The sequence below is a fragment of the Bidens hawaiensis genome, unplaced genomic scaffold, assembly GCF_021521415.1.
Source record: "Bidens hawaiensis isolate Kalapana, Puna unplaced genomic scaffold, B.hawaiensis_p1.1 tig00004105_1, whole genome shotgun sequence".
Taxonomy (NCBI): domain Eukaryota; kingdom Viridiplantae; phylum Streptophyta; class Magnoliopsida; order Asterales; family Asteraceae; genus Bidens; species Bidens hawaiensis.
The window spans coordinates 2,072,870-2,091,644 of NW_027491242.1; the positions used below are offsets into that span (position 1 = coordinate 2,072,870).

General features: G+C 35.7%; 2 protein-coding genes and 1 pseudogene across 2 annotated transcripts; 1 reads left to right on the plus strand and 2 right to left on the minus strand.

Moving 5' to 3' along the window:
* Positions 1-17: 17 nt before the first annotated feature.
* On the minus strand, positions 18-1,900 carry LOC143625532 (F-box protein PP2-A13-like). Its single transcript, XM_077095846.1, has 3 exons — positions 1,495-1,900; positions 1,041-1,159; positions 18-575 (listed from the first exon to the last, which is right to left on the minus strand). The coding sequence occupies exons 1-3, from the start codon at positions 1,807-1,809 to the stop codon at positions 143-145; spliced, it is 867 nt and encodes a 288-aa protein (XP_076951961.1). The 5' UTR covers positions 1,810-1,900; the 3' UTR covers positions 18-142.
* Positions 1,901-8,451: 6,551 nt separating this feature from the next.
* Positions 8,452-10,991, minus strand: LOC143625460 (putative pentatricopeptide repeat-containing protein At3g15130 pseudogene; annotated as a pseudogene).
* A 2,284-nt stretch (positions 10,992-13,275) lies between these two features.
* Positions 13,276-16,003, plus strand: LOC143625535 (E3 ubiquitin-protein ligase At1g63170-like). The gene is made up of 5 exons (XM_077095850.1): positions 13,276-13,809; positions 14,432-14,551; positions 15,024-15,156; positions 15,243-15,407; positions 15,490-16,003. The coding sequence occupies exons 1-5, from the start codon at positions 13,277-13,279 to the stop codon at positions 15,664-15,666; spliced, it is 1,128 nt and encodes a 375-aa protein (XP_076951965.1). The 5' UTR covers position 13,276; the 3' UTR covers positions 15,667-16,003.
* The last annotated feature ends 2,772 nt before the right edge of the window (positions 16,004-18,775 follow it).

Consider the following 18,775-nt stretch of genomic DNA (forward strand, 5'->3'; position numbering starts at 1 on the left):
TCTATATTTGTTATTAATGATCTTGTAACCTCATGTTTGTGTATAGATCACTTATAAGTTTTAAACATATTGTTTCCTCAAAACCTTAATTGTCAAAATTGTATATGGTACAGTGTTTACAACACATTAAACAACAACTTTGTCACAATAATAAAGCTCTAAAATCTTTAATCAAGTTACTTGGACATATAAGAACCAAATCTACCGAAAGACCACCTTTCGTGTGTGTGCAATCGATCTGTGTCAAAGAAAATTTAATCTTTGTGGATATGTTCGAATCACGACCCGCAAAATCTCCCACGTGGTGGTACTCCCAGCTCCCTGTGTCTTCCAAAAAACATTTTGAATTCGCTTGTTGGCCGTCAGATGTGGTGAGCTGGAACTGGACTGGTTTTTTGTCCCAACCATGAACGTTCTCGTTCTCGTTGTTCGGACCCCACCACCCGGGTCTCTTTGTGGACCTCCCCAGCCGGAGCTTGAACAACAATGAGTATGTCCCGGTTGGGAACCTGAAATCGATGTCTCCTTCTACCTCGACCCACCATATTTGTTGGAGGTATGCGATTGTATGAAATCTGGCCAAAACAAGAATTAGAAACAAGACATTTTTGGTAAAGGTTGACGCTATACAAACACCACTTATGTGTGACACGACTTGTATGTGACAGGTTAAAAATAGGTCATACGGGGCATGTGATAAGAAAAATAAAAAGTCATACAGTTGGTATGAGGGTTAAATCATATGGCTTGTGTGGTTTTTTGATTAATAAAGAAATAACTAATGTGACCACTGATAATGACATAGCTTTGTGTCACATTTTTTTCATCCTATCATATTGGTTGAATAACATCATAAGACTTGTATGATAGGCAAAAAAAAGGTTCACACGGATAATATTATATGGTGGAAAAGGTCACACGGCATGCATGATAAAACGAAAAAAAGATCATACGGCCTGTATGATGTGACATGCAAGTTGATGTACATTTTGTTTCATGATTACCAATTAGCACTATCTATTACTAAAGAAATTATTCACCTTGATTCATCAGTCGGGATAAAATTCCAGTATCGCCGATCATCAATTCCGGTGATGGTTAACGCCTTCGATGAAATTGACAAACATACCCCTCCTGTCCTCTTATCCAACCAAAATTCCTGTAACAAAAATATCATTCATAAGTTATGATTCATAACCGCAAATTTAAGTTATTTAACAATATATCAATCAATCAATCATACCCAGTAAAATCCCACCGACAGCAAAGCTATAGGTAGGGTCTGGGGAGGGTGGGATGTAGGCACACCGTACCTCTATCCAAAGGAATTAAGAGGTGGCTTCCAGAGAGACCCTCGGCTCTAAGTACATGTGTATGAAGCAAAATAAAGGAAATCAAAGTTAAGTTATTTAACAACAAACATATAATAAACACAAAGTCGATATGACTCGATTTAAATATTTTTAAACTAATAGGAAATATGTGAGATCGAACCTTGTTACCATCGTCGAATCTGACAGGCCTAGTCAACCGGCCATAAATTTCGTGTTTCCCCAACTTGGTACTACTAATATTAGTTACATGTTCATTTACCATATAATGGTAATTGGATGGTAATTTAGCATCCCAAATAAAATCGGCGGATGAAGCGGCTCTGAATGCTCGATTAAGTCTAGCTAATTTGCAAACCTCTGGAGGGTCTAAGTTCGATAAGACAAGTGCAACGCAAGATTCCGGGATGTCTCCGAGGTTGAGTTTAGTTGGATGGGTTGAACTCTCTTGAGTCAATAGTGATGTATTAGCACCCATAGTATTTATGAAGTATGAACTATTAATTGGTATGTTTAAGGTGCATGGATGTTGGTTTATCTAGTTATAACTTATAAGGAAACTATGACATGGAATTTGGAATGTTTTATATGTTTATAAATTATTATATTATATAATATATATATATATATATATATATATATATATATATATTATTACACGCGGTTTGAAAAAGGAGAAAAAATGCATTGAGTTGCACGCGCCAAATGTGACTATTGACTTATTCAAGTTTTGAGTCCTTGTGTTTGTTAGTTAATTCAACTTGAGGTCTTTATTATTTTATTTATTCTACATTTGAATGTTGAAAAATATAATACAATTGACAGGTCTTCTTATTTTTTTTAGTTATGTATTTTTTAGAAAGACTAGAAATATGTTGGTTTAGAATATTTATATTGCAACTTTGTTTCTCAAATATCAAAAGTTAAAGTTTGAGTTTAGTAGGTTGCTTAAGTGGCTTATAGATGGTATCTGACCGTTTTTATTCAGTATCAATAAACAGCTAAAGACATCATTTTATGACGGTAAAAAAATGATATAAATAAACATTCGGATATGCTTCCCACCCATTCCGTCGAAGATTCCACCAGTTGACCAGCTTGTAGCCATCCATTACCACATATCTTTGCCCTGGGTGCTCAAGTCACTTAAGACATCTTGTCCTTGAAGATCGGCAAACACGTTGTATGCTTAGAGCTCAATGTAGGAATTGCCTAAGTCGATGATTCATTTCCACCATATTTGTGGTTTTAAATCGCCTCAAATGTTGTAAATGGTTAGTCATCACGGTTTTTTGTAGGCGTAAACAAAATCCAACATTTTGTGTGTGTATGTGATGTGTTTGTTTCATAGATGGTGAAAGGTACTTCCGGTTCCAAGCGATGTCGATTAAGGGTTACTAGTAGATTTCTTTGAAGGTCACAGTGAGGGGTGTAAAGGTTTCTATGTTCTTAATCAAGGTCGATGTGGGGCTACTAGGGAGTTTAGATGTCGCCTGAGATGGGTGTGGCAGATATTTAGAAAAATGAAATAACAAATGGGTTTCTTGTAGGTCTTGTCTTTTTAGTTTTTTTATTTTCTAAACTATTACTATCTTACATACTAACAAGTATTTTGACACTAAAAATTACTCCCCAACAATTAACTATATATTAAAGGAAAACGTACAGCTACCGTATAAGTTTCATACTTGCATAGTTAACCCATGTAAAAACATATGTTGACTCTTTTGACCCCTGCAACTTCCTTTTCTACTTTTTAGACTATAAAGGAAAAAGAACTGCTACAGTTTATTTTTAAGCTTTGCAACTTTAGTCTTTAAATTTTATATTGTTACAATTTAGCCCCTCAAAGTTCTAAATTGTTTCAGCTTTGAGTTATGACATTTTATTTGCTAAACTCTTTTTACTTTTCGTTAGCATCCCAAAGTTTTTATGGTTTTAGTATGAGCCTTAACATGTGCTTTTCTTCCCACGTAGTTTTTTGTTATTACTTATACATTTAAGTTATTGATTATTTTGTAACGTTTAATATACAATATTTTTAAAACTTTTTAGTATACCATTACGACATGCTCCTATTTTTATCTACGTCATGCTATTAAAACGAAGTTGTACTGACAATAAGTTATATAAGTAGCGATGACAACGGTTTTTTATTCGCAATATTATTTTTTTTATTATAAACCATATAACGAGTGTCGGTACCACATCAATCACGTAATAAGCCGAATCAATACCAACTAAGTTCTTTTGATAGTTAGATAAACTTTTATTTTGTTGTGCCAAAGTGTTATTCGCTATGATGTGTTTGCATATTTGCGTTTTAATATTCGGATCCGTTGCCAAGTTCCCCGCGCAAAGCGCGTCGGGAACACACTAGTAACAATATCAAAGAATAAAGTACCAACAACTAAAAATACTTGTTTTAAATAGTTGAAGGGTGATTTTGCAAATGGTTTCAAGCGATATTTTGACAAGGATGCATTTTATACACACCCAAAATATCAAAATTGTACAAATCCATTTTTAGTAATATTATACTATTTTACAGTAGTATTCATTGATTAATCTAAAAACAAACAAAACAAAATGATTTATGAAACTTATTGGTGGATTAAAGAAATACATTTAAAATAGTTCATTGGGTCCAAATTTTAGATTTGTCCGGAAAAAAGGGGACTTTAATCTCATACCTTTTATCCAAATTGTCTATGTGTATGAAACATTATCCACTAATATTAGTTTTTATATTTGTGCACTTTAGATTAAAATTTATCTTAATTTGTAGACCTCAATTTCTGGCATTGTTTACTTCACATTCACATTCACATTCACATTCACATTCACATTCACATTCACATTCACATTCACATTCACATTCACATTCACATTCACATTCACATTCACATTCACATGTAAAAAGTAATTATTTCACCAAATTTATTCTTTCATAAATTTCCGACCAACCCCCTACAAAAGTTGAGTTGATAAGGAAAGAAAATTAAAAAGTGAGGGATTTTTTTAGTAAACTTACGCTGTGTTCCCGAGTTTCATTTAAGGAGAGAAAAGAAAAGGAGGAGAATTAAAAGAGAAAAGAAAGAGAGGGGGAGGAAAATGTGTCACTTTATTTCGTGTTCCCGGGTTTAATGAAAATGAAAGGAAAGGGAAAGAAAATGTAGGAGTTAATAGACAATTAATGATACAAACACATTTTCTCTCTCGCTGTGTTTCAGCGTTAATCTCTTTAATTTGAAAAAATGATTATACACTTAAATTTCCTAGTATTTTCTCTCCCTTCCCCTCCCCTCTCATCCTTAAAAAATCTCTAAAACATGATTCCTTCACCTTTTCTTCTCCTTTCCTTCCCCTCCCCTCTTTAAATAAGACTCGGGAACACAACGTAAATGTTATTTGAGCTATTGAATATCTGAACGTTTAATAATGACGTTTGACGATGATTTGTTTTCTAAGGTTTTATACTTATAATGGAGATAATCTACGTATTAACCTAGCATCCCACAGTTTCATATTTGAGAATGGAGATAACATGTGAGTTAGTGACTAGTGACCCATCAGTTATCTAAATAGTCGTTAAAAAACTAACTATGGTTTAGGATATTCCTTAATTAAGAAAAATGAGGACCTATGAGAAGTTCCATCTATGAAAAAGTGCAAGAACATGTTGTTGCCGGTGTGGAGGTGAGTCATCAAAAAGCACTTTAGGGCCTTAGGCCACAAGTAGCATTTATGCCTATCCAAGAATTATTCAAATAGCACTTAAGTTTGTTTTGTTGCAAGTGTGCAAAATTGATGGTGCATTTGAACCACCAATCGAATGCATAATTCCAAATAATAAACATATAGTATTGTTAAATATTTTAAATCAAATAATATATAGCTATTATATTAATCATATGTTGTTTTAGCTTGGTTCTAATATAATCGGTAATTTCGCTGCTAAATACCAATGGTCAACGGATTACCGATTACAAAATATACATTTTCTATTTCTTTTTCTTTTTCAATTAACCATCTACACTCACCAAAGGGATTGCCCACGATAATATAGCTTTTTCTGGATTATCATTTTCAGAGCTCAGAATAACATCCGTCGATGCATGGTAATAAGGTCATTAGTTTTGGAAGTCATTCTTCAAAGCCTTGTTAATTGAATACATGTGTCATATGGTCAAAACACAAAATCAAAATTGAAAATCATTGAAGAACACTTTTAAAAAGTACAAATTAGGCTCACCATATGCTTACAATGGTTGCATATATTCCCTGAAGTTTTAACTCTTAAAAACATAATTTTAATGTTTACAAAATCCTTTCAAGCACTATTTTAATTTATACTAATATTATAATTAAGCTTTAATATATCAGTGGGAAGTTAGACTAACATAAAACACAACTGTTTTAAATTTTAATTGCTAAATCACTTTAACATGTCTTGGTGAGTATGTAGAAACTTTGAATCCCCACTTATGGCTTAGTGGTTGAAAGGCTTGGGTTCTCAGGTGAAGACCCAAGTTTTATCCCCACTTGTGTCACTTTGTACGGATATTGACAATAAAAGTAGATATATAGTACTTGAGGTAAGGTTTTCTACATCTTATCTTTCACAAACCCTATCAATAACTATTTTTATTTGTAGGATTTACCAGGTATGGTTGTTGTTTTTTTGTTGTATATAGTATTTGAGGGCATTTGCCATTATCATGTAACCTTTTACACGTCACATGTCCAACATTAAGGATTATGGATGTGACCGGTACTGTACCGGTATCGAAAATTGTAGATTTTTAATGCCAGTATTGAAGACAAATTCGTGAATACCAGTATCGAAAACTTAAAACTTGATATCAATACGACATATGTGTCGAATCGGTATCAGTACCGAATCTGCTAACTCTACTAAGGACCTAAAATGAAATAATCCATAATGTAAGGTTCTAATTGTTCTTCCATGTGCAAATCCACTAACTTTTTCTAACGAGAAAATTCCCAAAATAGCTCATTTATATAATGTGGTTTCAAGTTTGTCCCCCTAAATTCAAGTTTCTAATTTTGTCCCTTTGGTATCTCGTCACCGGCGACATGTTAGCGAACATCGACGATGTGTTAACATAACATAGGGTTGACGATGCGTTATGTTGCTAACATAGGGTAGCAGCGATTCGTTAATGTTTAAAGCAGGGGTTCCGCGATGCGTTAGTGGATAACACATCGCTGCTACCCTATGTTAACAACATAAATGCATCGTCAACTCTATGTTATGTTAGCACATCGTAGGTGTTCACTAACATGTCGCCAGCGACGAGATACGTTTATGTTGCTAACATATGGTAGCACGTGGAACCCCTGCTTTAAACATTAACGCATCACTGCTACCCTATGTTAACAATATAACGCATCGTCAACCTTATGTTATGTCAACACATCGTCGGTGTTCGCTAACATGTCGCCGACGACAAGATAACAAAAGAACAAGGTTAAAAATTTAAATTTAAAGAAAAAAAATTGAAACCACGTTTTATAAATTAGCTATTTTGAGAATTTTCTCTTTTTAACCGCCAACGAAAAAGGATTGTGTGGACACAATTGTTAGTTCGTCAAATCACCTAATTCACGTAACAAATCCAATTTCCAGAAACTATGTTAACCAAACCCAAACAGATACGCATCACCCACTTGTACAATACATATTCAAATACATAACACAACTTTACCTTTAATAAACTCTTTATGTTACTATCAGCTTTATGGTCCAATGGCATCAGGGTGGTAGTTAACGTTTTGAATCTTATAATCTTAGATTCGAAATTTAATTCAAAAGGGTTTTTTTACCGTAACGAATTTTCTAAGTGAAACAAGGCGGAAGTATAAACAAAGTAGGGGTGCGCAAACCAAAAAAAAACGATCAGAATTGATAAAACCGAAAAATTCAAAACAAAAATAAAAACCGAATGTTTGGTTCATGTTTTTATAAAACAAACTTATGGTTTTGCATGTCTTCTAGATTTTTATCTTTTTTAAGTCACTTACAAGAATTTAATAAAAATATGTAACTAAAATATTTTTTTATCAAATGTATAATAGTCACTTCGTTAATCGCTTTTTTAACGAAAATTCTTTCTATTTCTTACATTTATTATATAATAATTCATATATTGAACAAATAAATCCAATTACAATAAATATGTGGGTAAGCGGGTAACAAAGATAAATTTAAATTTTTATTATATCTATATTCAAAACGTTAACTACCACCCTTCTGAAGCAACTTCTTCAACGGCTGATACCTGAACATGCCAGGCAGTAAATTTACTTCTGTCATCTGGTCAGCCACACTATCTAATGAACTTATCAATCGGGCTGAGGATGAAGATTGGTTTATATCTAACTTGTAACGAATCGGGGGATTATCATATATATCTAACGAGCATAGGTATGGTGTAACTAAGTTCGATTCGTGATCATCAGATTGCTTACAACATGGAACCTTTACTTCTATTGAATATGATTTTTTTGTTTGTTTATTATTTTGTAATTTTTTGTTAGAAAAAGTACTATTAAAATAAAAATAAATTACCAAGGTATTTTTTACAATGTGTAGAATTTGTTTGTATATTCTTAAAGCATTCCAAAAAAAATAAAATATTTTTTGTTTGTCAATATAAACTAGAGGTGGTCAAATAAACCGGTTAACCAAAGCAACCCGAAAATCAAACCGAAACTGAATTGGTTTGAAACTGATTATGTAGAAACCGGTTTGGAACCAATTGAAACTGTAGGTTCGGAACCGGTTTGTAATCCACCGAAACTCGGTAACAACACCGAAACCAGCCAAATTAGGGAAAAACCTGTCAAAATCCAAACTGAAACTGATCAAAACCTGAACCGAAAACTGATCATAATCTAGTCTAGAAACCTGTTCAAACCGAGCCGAAACCGATCATAAACTGGTTTAACTTTTGTTGACCAAACCGAACCGGTTTCTACCCAGACCGATTTTGAGTTTTAAACCGGTTTGTGCACCTCTGAAATTTACAAACGAAACAATTATTTTGTCAACTGAAGACATTATAAATTATAATTCTATTGACATGAGCAGTCAGATAAACTTTAGTTACCAGTAATCTCCACAAGAACAAACCCCTTGTTTAAAATGATGAAACCGATTCGAATCTCTTAAAACTATAACCCGCTCATAAACACTCGATATAAACTTCATAGCAGTATGACAATCACCACAAACCCGAAGATTCTTATAAATTCTTATCGGCATTCCGCGTGGCAATTCCAACAGCCCAAAAGCCACTGCTAACTTCTCACTATGATAAGCAAGACCAAGCTCTTTACCTTCATCATCAATATTATGCAATGCAAAATTCATATCCGGTACATAACCCGCTTCTCTAATCAACATCATAACCTCATCGATCTTTAAATAAATCGAATCCGACTTTTCATGGCTTCTATCTTCAGACATAAACGAGTAAACTTTACTATTAATCTCCATCCAACTGTAACCCGGTTCCTTATTTACACCTCGTGACTTCATTAGCCTTCGAATTCTTGCAGCGTCTTCCCATTGACCCGCTGAAGAGTACAAGTTCGACAGCATAATGTACGGGACTGCATCTTGCGGTTCCAGTTCAAAAAGAGCATTTGCAGCCTTCTCTGCAAGTTCGATTTTACCATGAACACGACAAGCAGAAAGCAATGCTTTCCATACGGTCGCATCGGGCTCAACCACCATGCTGTTTAGAAGCTCGACCGCTTCATCTATCCTCCCTGACCGCCCTAGAAGGTCAATCATACACGCGTAGTGATCCTGCCCGGGCTTAATATTGTAAAAGTTGACCATTGAGTCAAAGTATTCGCGGGCGTGGTCGACAAGTCCCGCGTGGCTGCAAGCGAATAGCAACCCGATGAATGTTATGAAGTCGGGTTTTATGCCGCTTTTAACCATTTCATCGTAGAACACTAACGATTCTTTTGATTTACCGTTTTTAGCATAACCCATGATTAACGCGGTCCATGTTATTACATTCTTGACACCCATTGATGCAAAAACTTTGTTGGCATCTTCTATACAACCACAGTTTGTATACATTGTAACCAACGAGTTATCAACCGATAAAGACGAAACTAACCCCAATTTAATAAAATCAGCATGCACTTGTTGTCCAAAGTCAAGAACCGTGAGCTCTGCACACGAGCTTAAAACACTAGCCGTCACAATCTGGTCTGGTTTGATACCCGAAATTCTCATTTCACAGAATAACTTAAGAGCTTGTTCGTGGGCCCCGTTGTGGGTGTATCCCGTGATTAACGAAGTCCACGAAACCACGTCTTTGTCTTTCGTGTTACTAAAAACCTCGAAAGCGCATAACAAGTCGCCTCGTTTGGCGTACATGTCGACAAGAGCGTTACTTACTAACACGCGTTCTTCAAACCCGGTTTTCACAGCCAGACAATGAACAGATTTCGAAGATTTTAAGGATTCGGCGTCCGTTAACGAAGCAAAACAGTTTAACACAGACGGGTATGTGAAATCATCGATTTTCATGTTCTTGGTGTGCATTTTCTTGAATAAACAAAGCGCGTCTGATGTAAAACCGCGCCTCACACACCCGACTATCATAGTGTTCCACGAAACAACATCATCAACCGTCATCGACTCCAATACACTCCTAGCATCATTCAAACTCCCACATTTCACATACATATCAACCAAAGCACTTTCCACAAACACGTTAGCACCAAACCCGCCCTTCACTACGCAACCGTGCACCTGCACACCGAATCTAAAAGCCATGATCTCCCCACAAGCCGCCAAAACACCAGGAAACGTATACTGGTTCGCCTCGATTCCTTCAGCCCGCATATCACGAAAACACTCAATAGCTCCAACTTGATCTTGATTCCTCAAGTACCCGGTAATCATCGCGGTCCACGTAACATGATTCTTCCCATGTGACATCATCTTAAACAAATACTCAGCTTCCGAAACTCGTCTACACTGCGCATACATATCCACAAGTCCAGTCATCACAAACACATTTACATCAAACCGCGTCTTAATCGCGTACGCGTGAACCTGCTCCCCTCGTGACAACAACCCGTTCGCCGAACACATTCTAAGAACACTACCTAACGTAAACTGGCTCGGTGTGACCGCATTTGGTAAAACAACCTCATTGATTCATTTTCGAACCCGAGTTTACAGTATCCGGATATTAACAAAGACCATGTAATGGAACTCTTGTTAGGTGTTTCATCAAACAACTTGTGTGCATTAGTTAAGTTTCCTGAGTTAGCATAGCCTGCAATCATGGTGTTCCAAGTGAAGTCATCTCTCTCGGGCATTTCGTCGAACAGGTGGTGTGCATCATTGATTCTACCTGATTTAAATAGGTAGTTTAGCTTCTGGTTTGAGTAGTAAACTGGGGTTGTTTAGGGTGTGAGTGAGTATGCAGTTTTGTGAAAATTGTGGGCAAATGTTGCCCATTTGTGTGGATGATTGTGGGAAATGAACATTTAAATTGGTTTGTATTTGAACATAAAACAAGCTAAAGTTTTAATCTTTTGGCTAAATCTTGAAAGAAAAAGAACAACTTGATTCGTGAGTTGATAATACTACTCTACTTGGTTAAAACACTTTATTTTTTGTTACAGGTAAAAATAAAAGTGATAAAATAAGAAGTGTTTGAAGAGTTTGTATCAAAAGACAAAAAAAAAGTTAATAATAACTTATAACTTAAAATATAAATAGGAAACAAAAAGGCTAAAAAAACTAAAGCTTTCCCGTCTTTCTCGTTAAAACGATAAAAAAGACATAATGTCAAGGAAAAAAAAGCATAATGACAAAAATGAACAAAAAAACACAATGATAAATAATATAACACATGTTGGGTAATATAACGTAATATCAAGGAAAAAAAATACATAATGTCAACGATAAAAATAAACAATCAGTGACGGAAATAAATATAAAACACGATAGTAAATAAAGAGACACAATAATCTTTTTTTCTCAATATTATGACTTTTTTTAATCTTTTCTTAATAACTTATATTTGTTTATATAACAACATACATGCACAAAGTCAAAAACCGCATCAAAAAGTTACTAAATTTGTATATATAATGTGTATATATACATATATATACACATGTGTATATGAGAGTGATATGAGCCAAGCACTTAACGCGGAAAAATATCAGATATCGGTAATTGTAATATCATGTAAGATTCATATATATAGCAATTTAACACTAATAATTCACTATATTGATAAGAAAAAGAAAAAACGTGAACGGGGACTGGATTGATGATAAAATAGAATCCTGGGTTGCAAACAGTGATTCGATTGATAATGAAAAAAGAGAATTCTTTGTTCAGTTCTCCACCTTAACGACAGAAAAAATGATTGATCAAATTTTATTGAGTCTGACTCATAGTGATTATTTATTAAAGAATAACTCTGGTTATCAAATGATTGAACAACCGGGAACAATTTACTTACGAGACTTAGTTGACCTTCATAAAAAGTATCTAATGAATTATGAGTTCAATACATCCTCTTTAGCAGAAAGACGGATATTCCTTGCTCATTATCAGACAATCACTTATTTACAAACTTCGTGGGGCTAATAGTTTTCATTTACCATCTCATGGAAAACCTTTTTCGCTCCGCTTGGCCTTATCTCTCTCTAGGGGTATTTTAGTGATAGGTTCTATAGAAACTGGACGATCTTATTTGGTCAAATACCTAGCGAAAAACTCCTATCTTCCTTTCATTACGGTATTTCTGAACAAGTTCCTGGATAAAAAGTTTCAAGGTTTTGAAGATATTGATGCTAGTGACGATATTGATATTAACAACTTGACCTTCTACACCTTGTAAACCACTAACAATTGTAGCAAATAGAAACTGATTAAGACTTGATACACTAACATTAACACATTAAAATATGATAATTAAGACTTTAAACACTGAATACGGGACTATCGGTGATATATTGGTCAAATATCAGCCAATATCGCCGATGTTATCAGTAACGATATTTTAAACCGATATTTTACCAAAAAAAACGATAACCAATATATCACTGGTGTATCGACGATATCAAATACATAGGATATGAGACCGTCGTCCACTACTTCCATCTAGTTCCAAATTTGCTGCCACAAACTTGATCTATGGACTTCACCTTCAACAGTGTTGTAAAAACCGCTAGTCGATAGTTGGACGGGGGGTGGGAACTAGCGATTAATCGAATCAGACTTTAATGTATATTTTTCTGTTTTATACACACACACACTCACACTTTTATATCTAATTTTTAGTTTTATACATACACAAATATATTTTGGCCCAAAATTTGCTGGAATCTCGCTAAAAATCGTTGATTTTTGCTGGAATATCGTCTGAAACACTGATTTTGGTCTGAATCTCGTCAGAAAACGCCGATTTTTGTCTGAATCTCTTCGAAATCCACTGATTTTGACTAGATTTGATTGTTGACTGGTTAATTGACCGACTATCTCAAAATTAATCAGTGAAGTAAAGACTAACGATTAATCAGCGTCTAATCATTATTTTTGCAACGTTGTCTTTAAGAACTTCTTGGTTGCCTTATCCAAACATATATATAAAGTAGTAAGTCAATGTTCAACAACTTAATAATAATAATCATTTAAGTAAACACTTATAAACATTACAAAATATCATTTTATCCATCCATTCTACCCACCCCCACTCTCATAATAACTCAAATCAATCTCCATCTCACCAACACATCACAACTCATCACAAATCCAATCCAATCCAATCCAATCCAATCCAATCCAATCCAAAATTAGGGTTTACTTTTTCCCCAATTCAATTCATTCCCATCAATAACCAAACCAAACCCTAACCCTAACCACCATGTCAACCCAATCACCATCATCTTCCTCCGACGAATCAACCCCCTTACTCACCACCACCACATCCCGTACCCGCCAACTCCGCGGCGCGCCGTCTCTCCGCGGCGCGGCTCGGTTCCTCCGGCGCGCCAGCAGCCGGCGAATGCTCCGGGAACCATCGATGCGTGTACGGGAATCAGCCACGGAGCAAATCGAAGAGCGGCAGACTGACTGGGCCTACTCACGGCCCATTGTGATCCTAGACATAATTTGGAACCTGGCGTTTATTATTATATCGGTTTCGGTACTCGTTATGAGCTGGAACGAGGACCCGAACACGCCGTTGAGGTTGTGGATTGTGGGGTATGCGTGTCAGTGTTTGTTGCATATGGTTTGTGTCAGGATGGAGTATAAACAGAGGTATCGGTATCAGCAGCAACGCGAGGTGGAGGAAAGTGATGGGAGTTTGAGTTCGGGTGGGGAGCAAAGGGAGTATGCGGAGACGGAAAGGGATCGGAATAATAATAATAATAATAATGATGAGGATGATACTAGGTATATATGATTGATTAATTAAAATGTGTGTAAATGAGCTGAGCTCTAGCGGTTCGGCTCGTTTTGATTTATGAGTGCTCGGGCACGGTTGAGTCCTTTGTTAAGCTTGAGCTCGGTTCGTTTATTTATTAATTAGTTTTTATATGTTTATCTAATTGTTTGTAAATATTTTGAGAAAATCGCGTAGAATCTTTAACGGGTTAGGTCTAATGTTTTGAAAAACCGGTTTTTGAAGCTTACTGGGTAGGGTTCAGAAATGGTATAATAGGTTATATGATTGGTTAATACGAAATGGGTAAATGAGCTGAGCCCGAGCTTGATTAGGGTCGAGCGGTTCGGCTTGTTTTGAGCCCGAGCTTGATTACTAAACGAGCTATTTTTAAAGCTTGGGTTAGACTTAGGGATTATGCAGATTTAACACCAGATAGGTCTCAGAATGATGATGAAGTTTAGGATGCTAGGTATAAGATCTTGAACCAAATTGGTATAAGTGTTGTCTGTGTTATCTAAAAGTTTTAGTTTAGTGTGTGTGATTTGTGCAAAGAGTCTGCTATTGCTGTTTGAATAATTGAAATCAGATGATTGTGTCTGCTAAATGGTGTCTGACATTTATCTGTTGCAGTGTTGCCAAGCATCTGGAGTCTGCTAATACAATGTTTTCATTTATTTGGTGGATTGTTGGATTCTATTGGGTATCTTCTGGTGGTCAATATCTTACTCAGAGTGCACCTCAGTTATACTGGTTTGTCTTTTTTCTTCTTTCTAGATGTGATTTAATATTCGTGTAAATGAGCCGGGCCCAAGCTTGACTCGGCTCTAGTCTGGCCCGTATTGACTTGTGAGACTCAGGACAGGCTCAATTGTTAATTTGGATATATTTTGAGAAAAACCTTATGTGCAGTACTTTGAACGATTCAAAGTCTGGCTTTGCAGTGTGAAATTAATACGTTTATGTTCAAAAAATTAAAATTTAAAAGTACATAAAGCTCGTTAAAGCTTGATGAGACTAAACAGTCTTCTCATACAAGGCTTTAGCTCGGGCTCGAGCTTCTTAAAGCTTGCTTCGTTTTGATCTTTTTATCGATCCGATCTCGAGCAGCTCATATCTCATGAGTGGCTCGACTCATTTGCATCCGTAATTCTAAATAACCTTTAACATTAATATAGCATATACTTTCTTCATATAATTTATGTACTTGGGTTTTTTTTTCCAGGCTTTGTATTACATTCTTAGCGTTTGATGTGTTTTTTGTCGTCATCTGCGTTGCTGTTGCATGTGTCGTTGGTATTGCTGTTTGCTGCTGTTTACCCTGTATTATTGCAATTTTGTACGCCGTAGCTGATCAGGTAAACTCTTCTCGGAATTTGATTTTAACATTTATATAACAGTCATAATATTATATATAAAACATCCATATTTGCTTTTAAAACAGGAGGGTGCCACCAAGGATGACATTGATAGACTGCCTAAATACAAATACAAGAGAATAGACGATTTCGAGAAACAAAATGGTGAGATCCAAAAAGGTTATGGTGGAATAATGGTAGAATGTGACACTGATGCGCCCGTTGAACGTGCTTTATCCGAGGAAGATTCTGTAAGTTTTATATTCTAAACATCTCATGTGACCTATTTGTTATCCCTTATTATAATTTTACCGTCTTTGCTTTTCTTAACAGGAATGTTGCATTTGCCTTTGCATGTACGATGATGGAACCGAGCTTCGTGAGCTTCCATGCTGCCACCACTTTCACACCGCTTGCATTGACAAATGGCTGTACATAAACGCCACTTGTCCTCTCTGCAAGTTCAACATATTAAAGAACGGGATCCAAAGCGGCAGTGACGAAGTATAGCTGTACAATCTTTGTTGTGTGATTATAATGTAAAGTTATACCAAAACTCTTTGCTTTTGGGATGGAGGAGTGAAAGAGGGACATATTAACCTCTCGTTTCGGCGTATTATTTGGTGTGAAGTTGCATAATCTGCATGTTGTGATGTAGGTTGTTAAGAGTTAAGACAATTTGACTATATGGTTTGCAGCATGCATTATCAGTTGTATTTTTAATGCATTGTAAGTTGTAGACTTCTGTGGTTATTTTGTATTATTGGTTGTGCTTAATGCACTGTAACCTGAATGTATATTCACAGTGACATTGTTTGGAGACTGGGATTTTAAAGAATTAAGGTACTGGTAGTAGGCATGTTTAAAACGGTTTGGGACTAGGAACCGGAACCGGTTCCTATATTCAAAACCCCCTTTTAAACCGGTTCCAGGCTCGAACCGGTTAGGGAACCGAACCGGTTCTTCCACCCTCGGACCTCTAACCTATCTAACCGGTTCTTACCGGTTCCTAACCCGGTTCCTGTACCGTAACCGGTTCCAACCGGTTATAGTGTAAAATTTTTATTTTTTTTTCGTTTTTCGTTTGCGATTTGGATTCTAAACTACGATTCGTATTTGTATAACATGAAAAATAAAAAAAACAATTAACATAAAAATAAACAATTAACTGATGAAGAAAAGACAACTACTGAAGATGTTTGCCACTGAAGACAACTACTGAAGGTTGCCACTGAAGACAACTACTGAAGGTTGCCACTAATGACAACTACTGAAAGTTGCCACTGATGAGGAATACTCATCAGTGGGAACATTCATCAGTTGCAGAGTTTGTTGTCACTGATGCAAAATATGAATCAGTGACACATCAGTTGCAGAGTTTCATCAGTTGGAACATCATCAGTTAAATATGTAACCATTGTACAATGTAAACTTGTTCATTGGATTTGCAATACAAGTGCATTTAGTTTTTTTTTTTCGTTTTTCGTTTGCGATTTGGATTCTAAACTACGATTCGTATTTGTATAGCATGAAAAATAAACGAAACAATTAACATAAAATTCATTTTATTTACTTTAAGAAGTTCAAAAAAAAAAGGTTACATGTTTTAAAATCTTCAAAAACAAACTAACAAAACATTAAACTTATAAATATAAAGTTGTGACATATTATTTTTAGAAAAGCCTTCTTGTTCGTCGTAATTATTGAGCGGCGGCTTCTTCCTCGGAATTACTTGTAGAAATGCCTTCTTGTTCGTCGTGCGCTCGAACATCAAGTGGTGTTTCATCTTCGAGAGTGGTTACGTGTTGAATACGATCGATTGAGTCCAAGTGATCCTTTAAGCAAATGCACATCTCCACCGACTCCGAATTTAGTCTTGTTCTTCTCACCGATATTACCCTGCCACTAAGAGAAAAAGCGGATTCCGAAGCTACCGTAGAAGCTTGGACGGTTAGTAAATCACGGGCCATGGTGGCAAGAATCGGAAACTCGGTTTCCTTTACCTTCCACCAAGCCAAAACATCAAAAGTGTCATATTCCTCTTCGGATAAACCGGTAGAGTAATCATTTGCACTATACCTTCCTAGTTCGCTTGAAGGGGTGTTACCCCTTTGTTTTTTAGCCGTTACGTTGCGAACGGTGTTCATAAGGCTAATCATGGGATCTCGTACTCTAGTAGCACTTGAAGTTGATGAAGACCCCCCCGGCATAGGCATGTGTATGTTTGACCCATATTTATTTAAATAAAAGTCATACATAAATTTAAAATTCAAGTTAAAATCATTTTTTGCCTCTGTTGAAAAGTTTGGGTCAACTTCATGCATATCTAAGGCTGAAAAAATTTCGTCTATCACACATTCAACCCCCGTAACATTTAACATTGGGTTTAAAGCGGCGGCGCAAGTAAAAACCGGTGGCAATTCAAGAAAGTATTTTTTTAATTTAAACTTCATTGGTAATATGATGTTTGAAAACATTGGACTTTTATTTTCAAATTCTTTAAGATTGTTAACGATTAAAAATAACTCCGAAAGAACCAAGGGACTTGTCGGATAATACGTTCCCGATAGTTTCGTAGTTGATGTTTTAAAAACTTCAAGAAAAGTCGATAAGTCATTGATAATTTCTCATTTCTCATTTGAAAAGGGGATTGCCAAATCATTCTCAGCAAGACTAGAATGAAACATTTGTAAAGTTTCTCTTTGTTTCAAAGCACTTTGAAACATTATGCAAGTGGAATTCCATCGATGAGGTACATCCCAATTAGCTCCCAAAGCTTTTCTTCCCGTATCTTTACAAAATTTTCTATATTCCATTTGTCTTTTTTTACTTTTCTTAAAAACTTCATGTATCATTAGTCTAAAATCGTTTATAACCGATGTAACCTCATCCGAAGCAAGTCCGTCTTGCACGATTAAATTAATGATATGTGCAACACACCTTGAGTGAAAAAATACACCATTGCAAATCGGCGTATATTTTAATTTTAATTTATCAACCGCCGATGTATTATTCGGCGCGTTATCAAATGCCATTGAAAATATTTTATTTTCTAGTTTATAAGTTTTTATAACATAATCTAAAATTTCAAACAAATTATCTCCCGTATGTGGATACTCAAAGAGTTCGAAAGCAATGGTGCGTTTCATCATTTCCCACGATAACGGGTCTGCCCAATGAGCGGTGACACAAAGATAAGATTCGGGTAGACCATGTGGAGCCGACCAAACATCACTAGTTAAGTTTATTCCCGTATTTATATTTTCAAAATATGCAATTAGTACCTCTTTGGCCTTCTTCCACAATTTTAAACAATAACGTTTAAGAGTATGACGACTTACGTGAGTGTATTGTGGTTGAAGCGTATCTCGAATCATGGCGGTTAAGCGAGGGTTGTCGAAGTGGCTAAACGGCAAAGCTTCTTGAATCACAAACTTCGCCATACGATCTTGAACTCGATCAATTTGGTATGTAAATATTCCGCCTTCACTATCCATTTGCGTTTGTTGCGAATCGACGTTCTTTTTCAACGCCTTGCAATACGGTTTTTCGATGTGTTTCTTCAAATTTGAATTCGAAAGTGGGTTAAAATAAATCCCACAAAACTTGCACCGAGCCT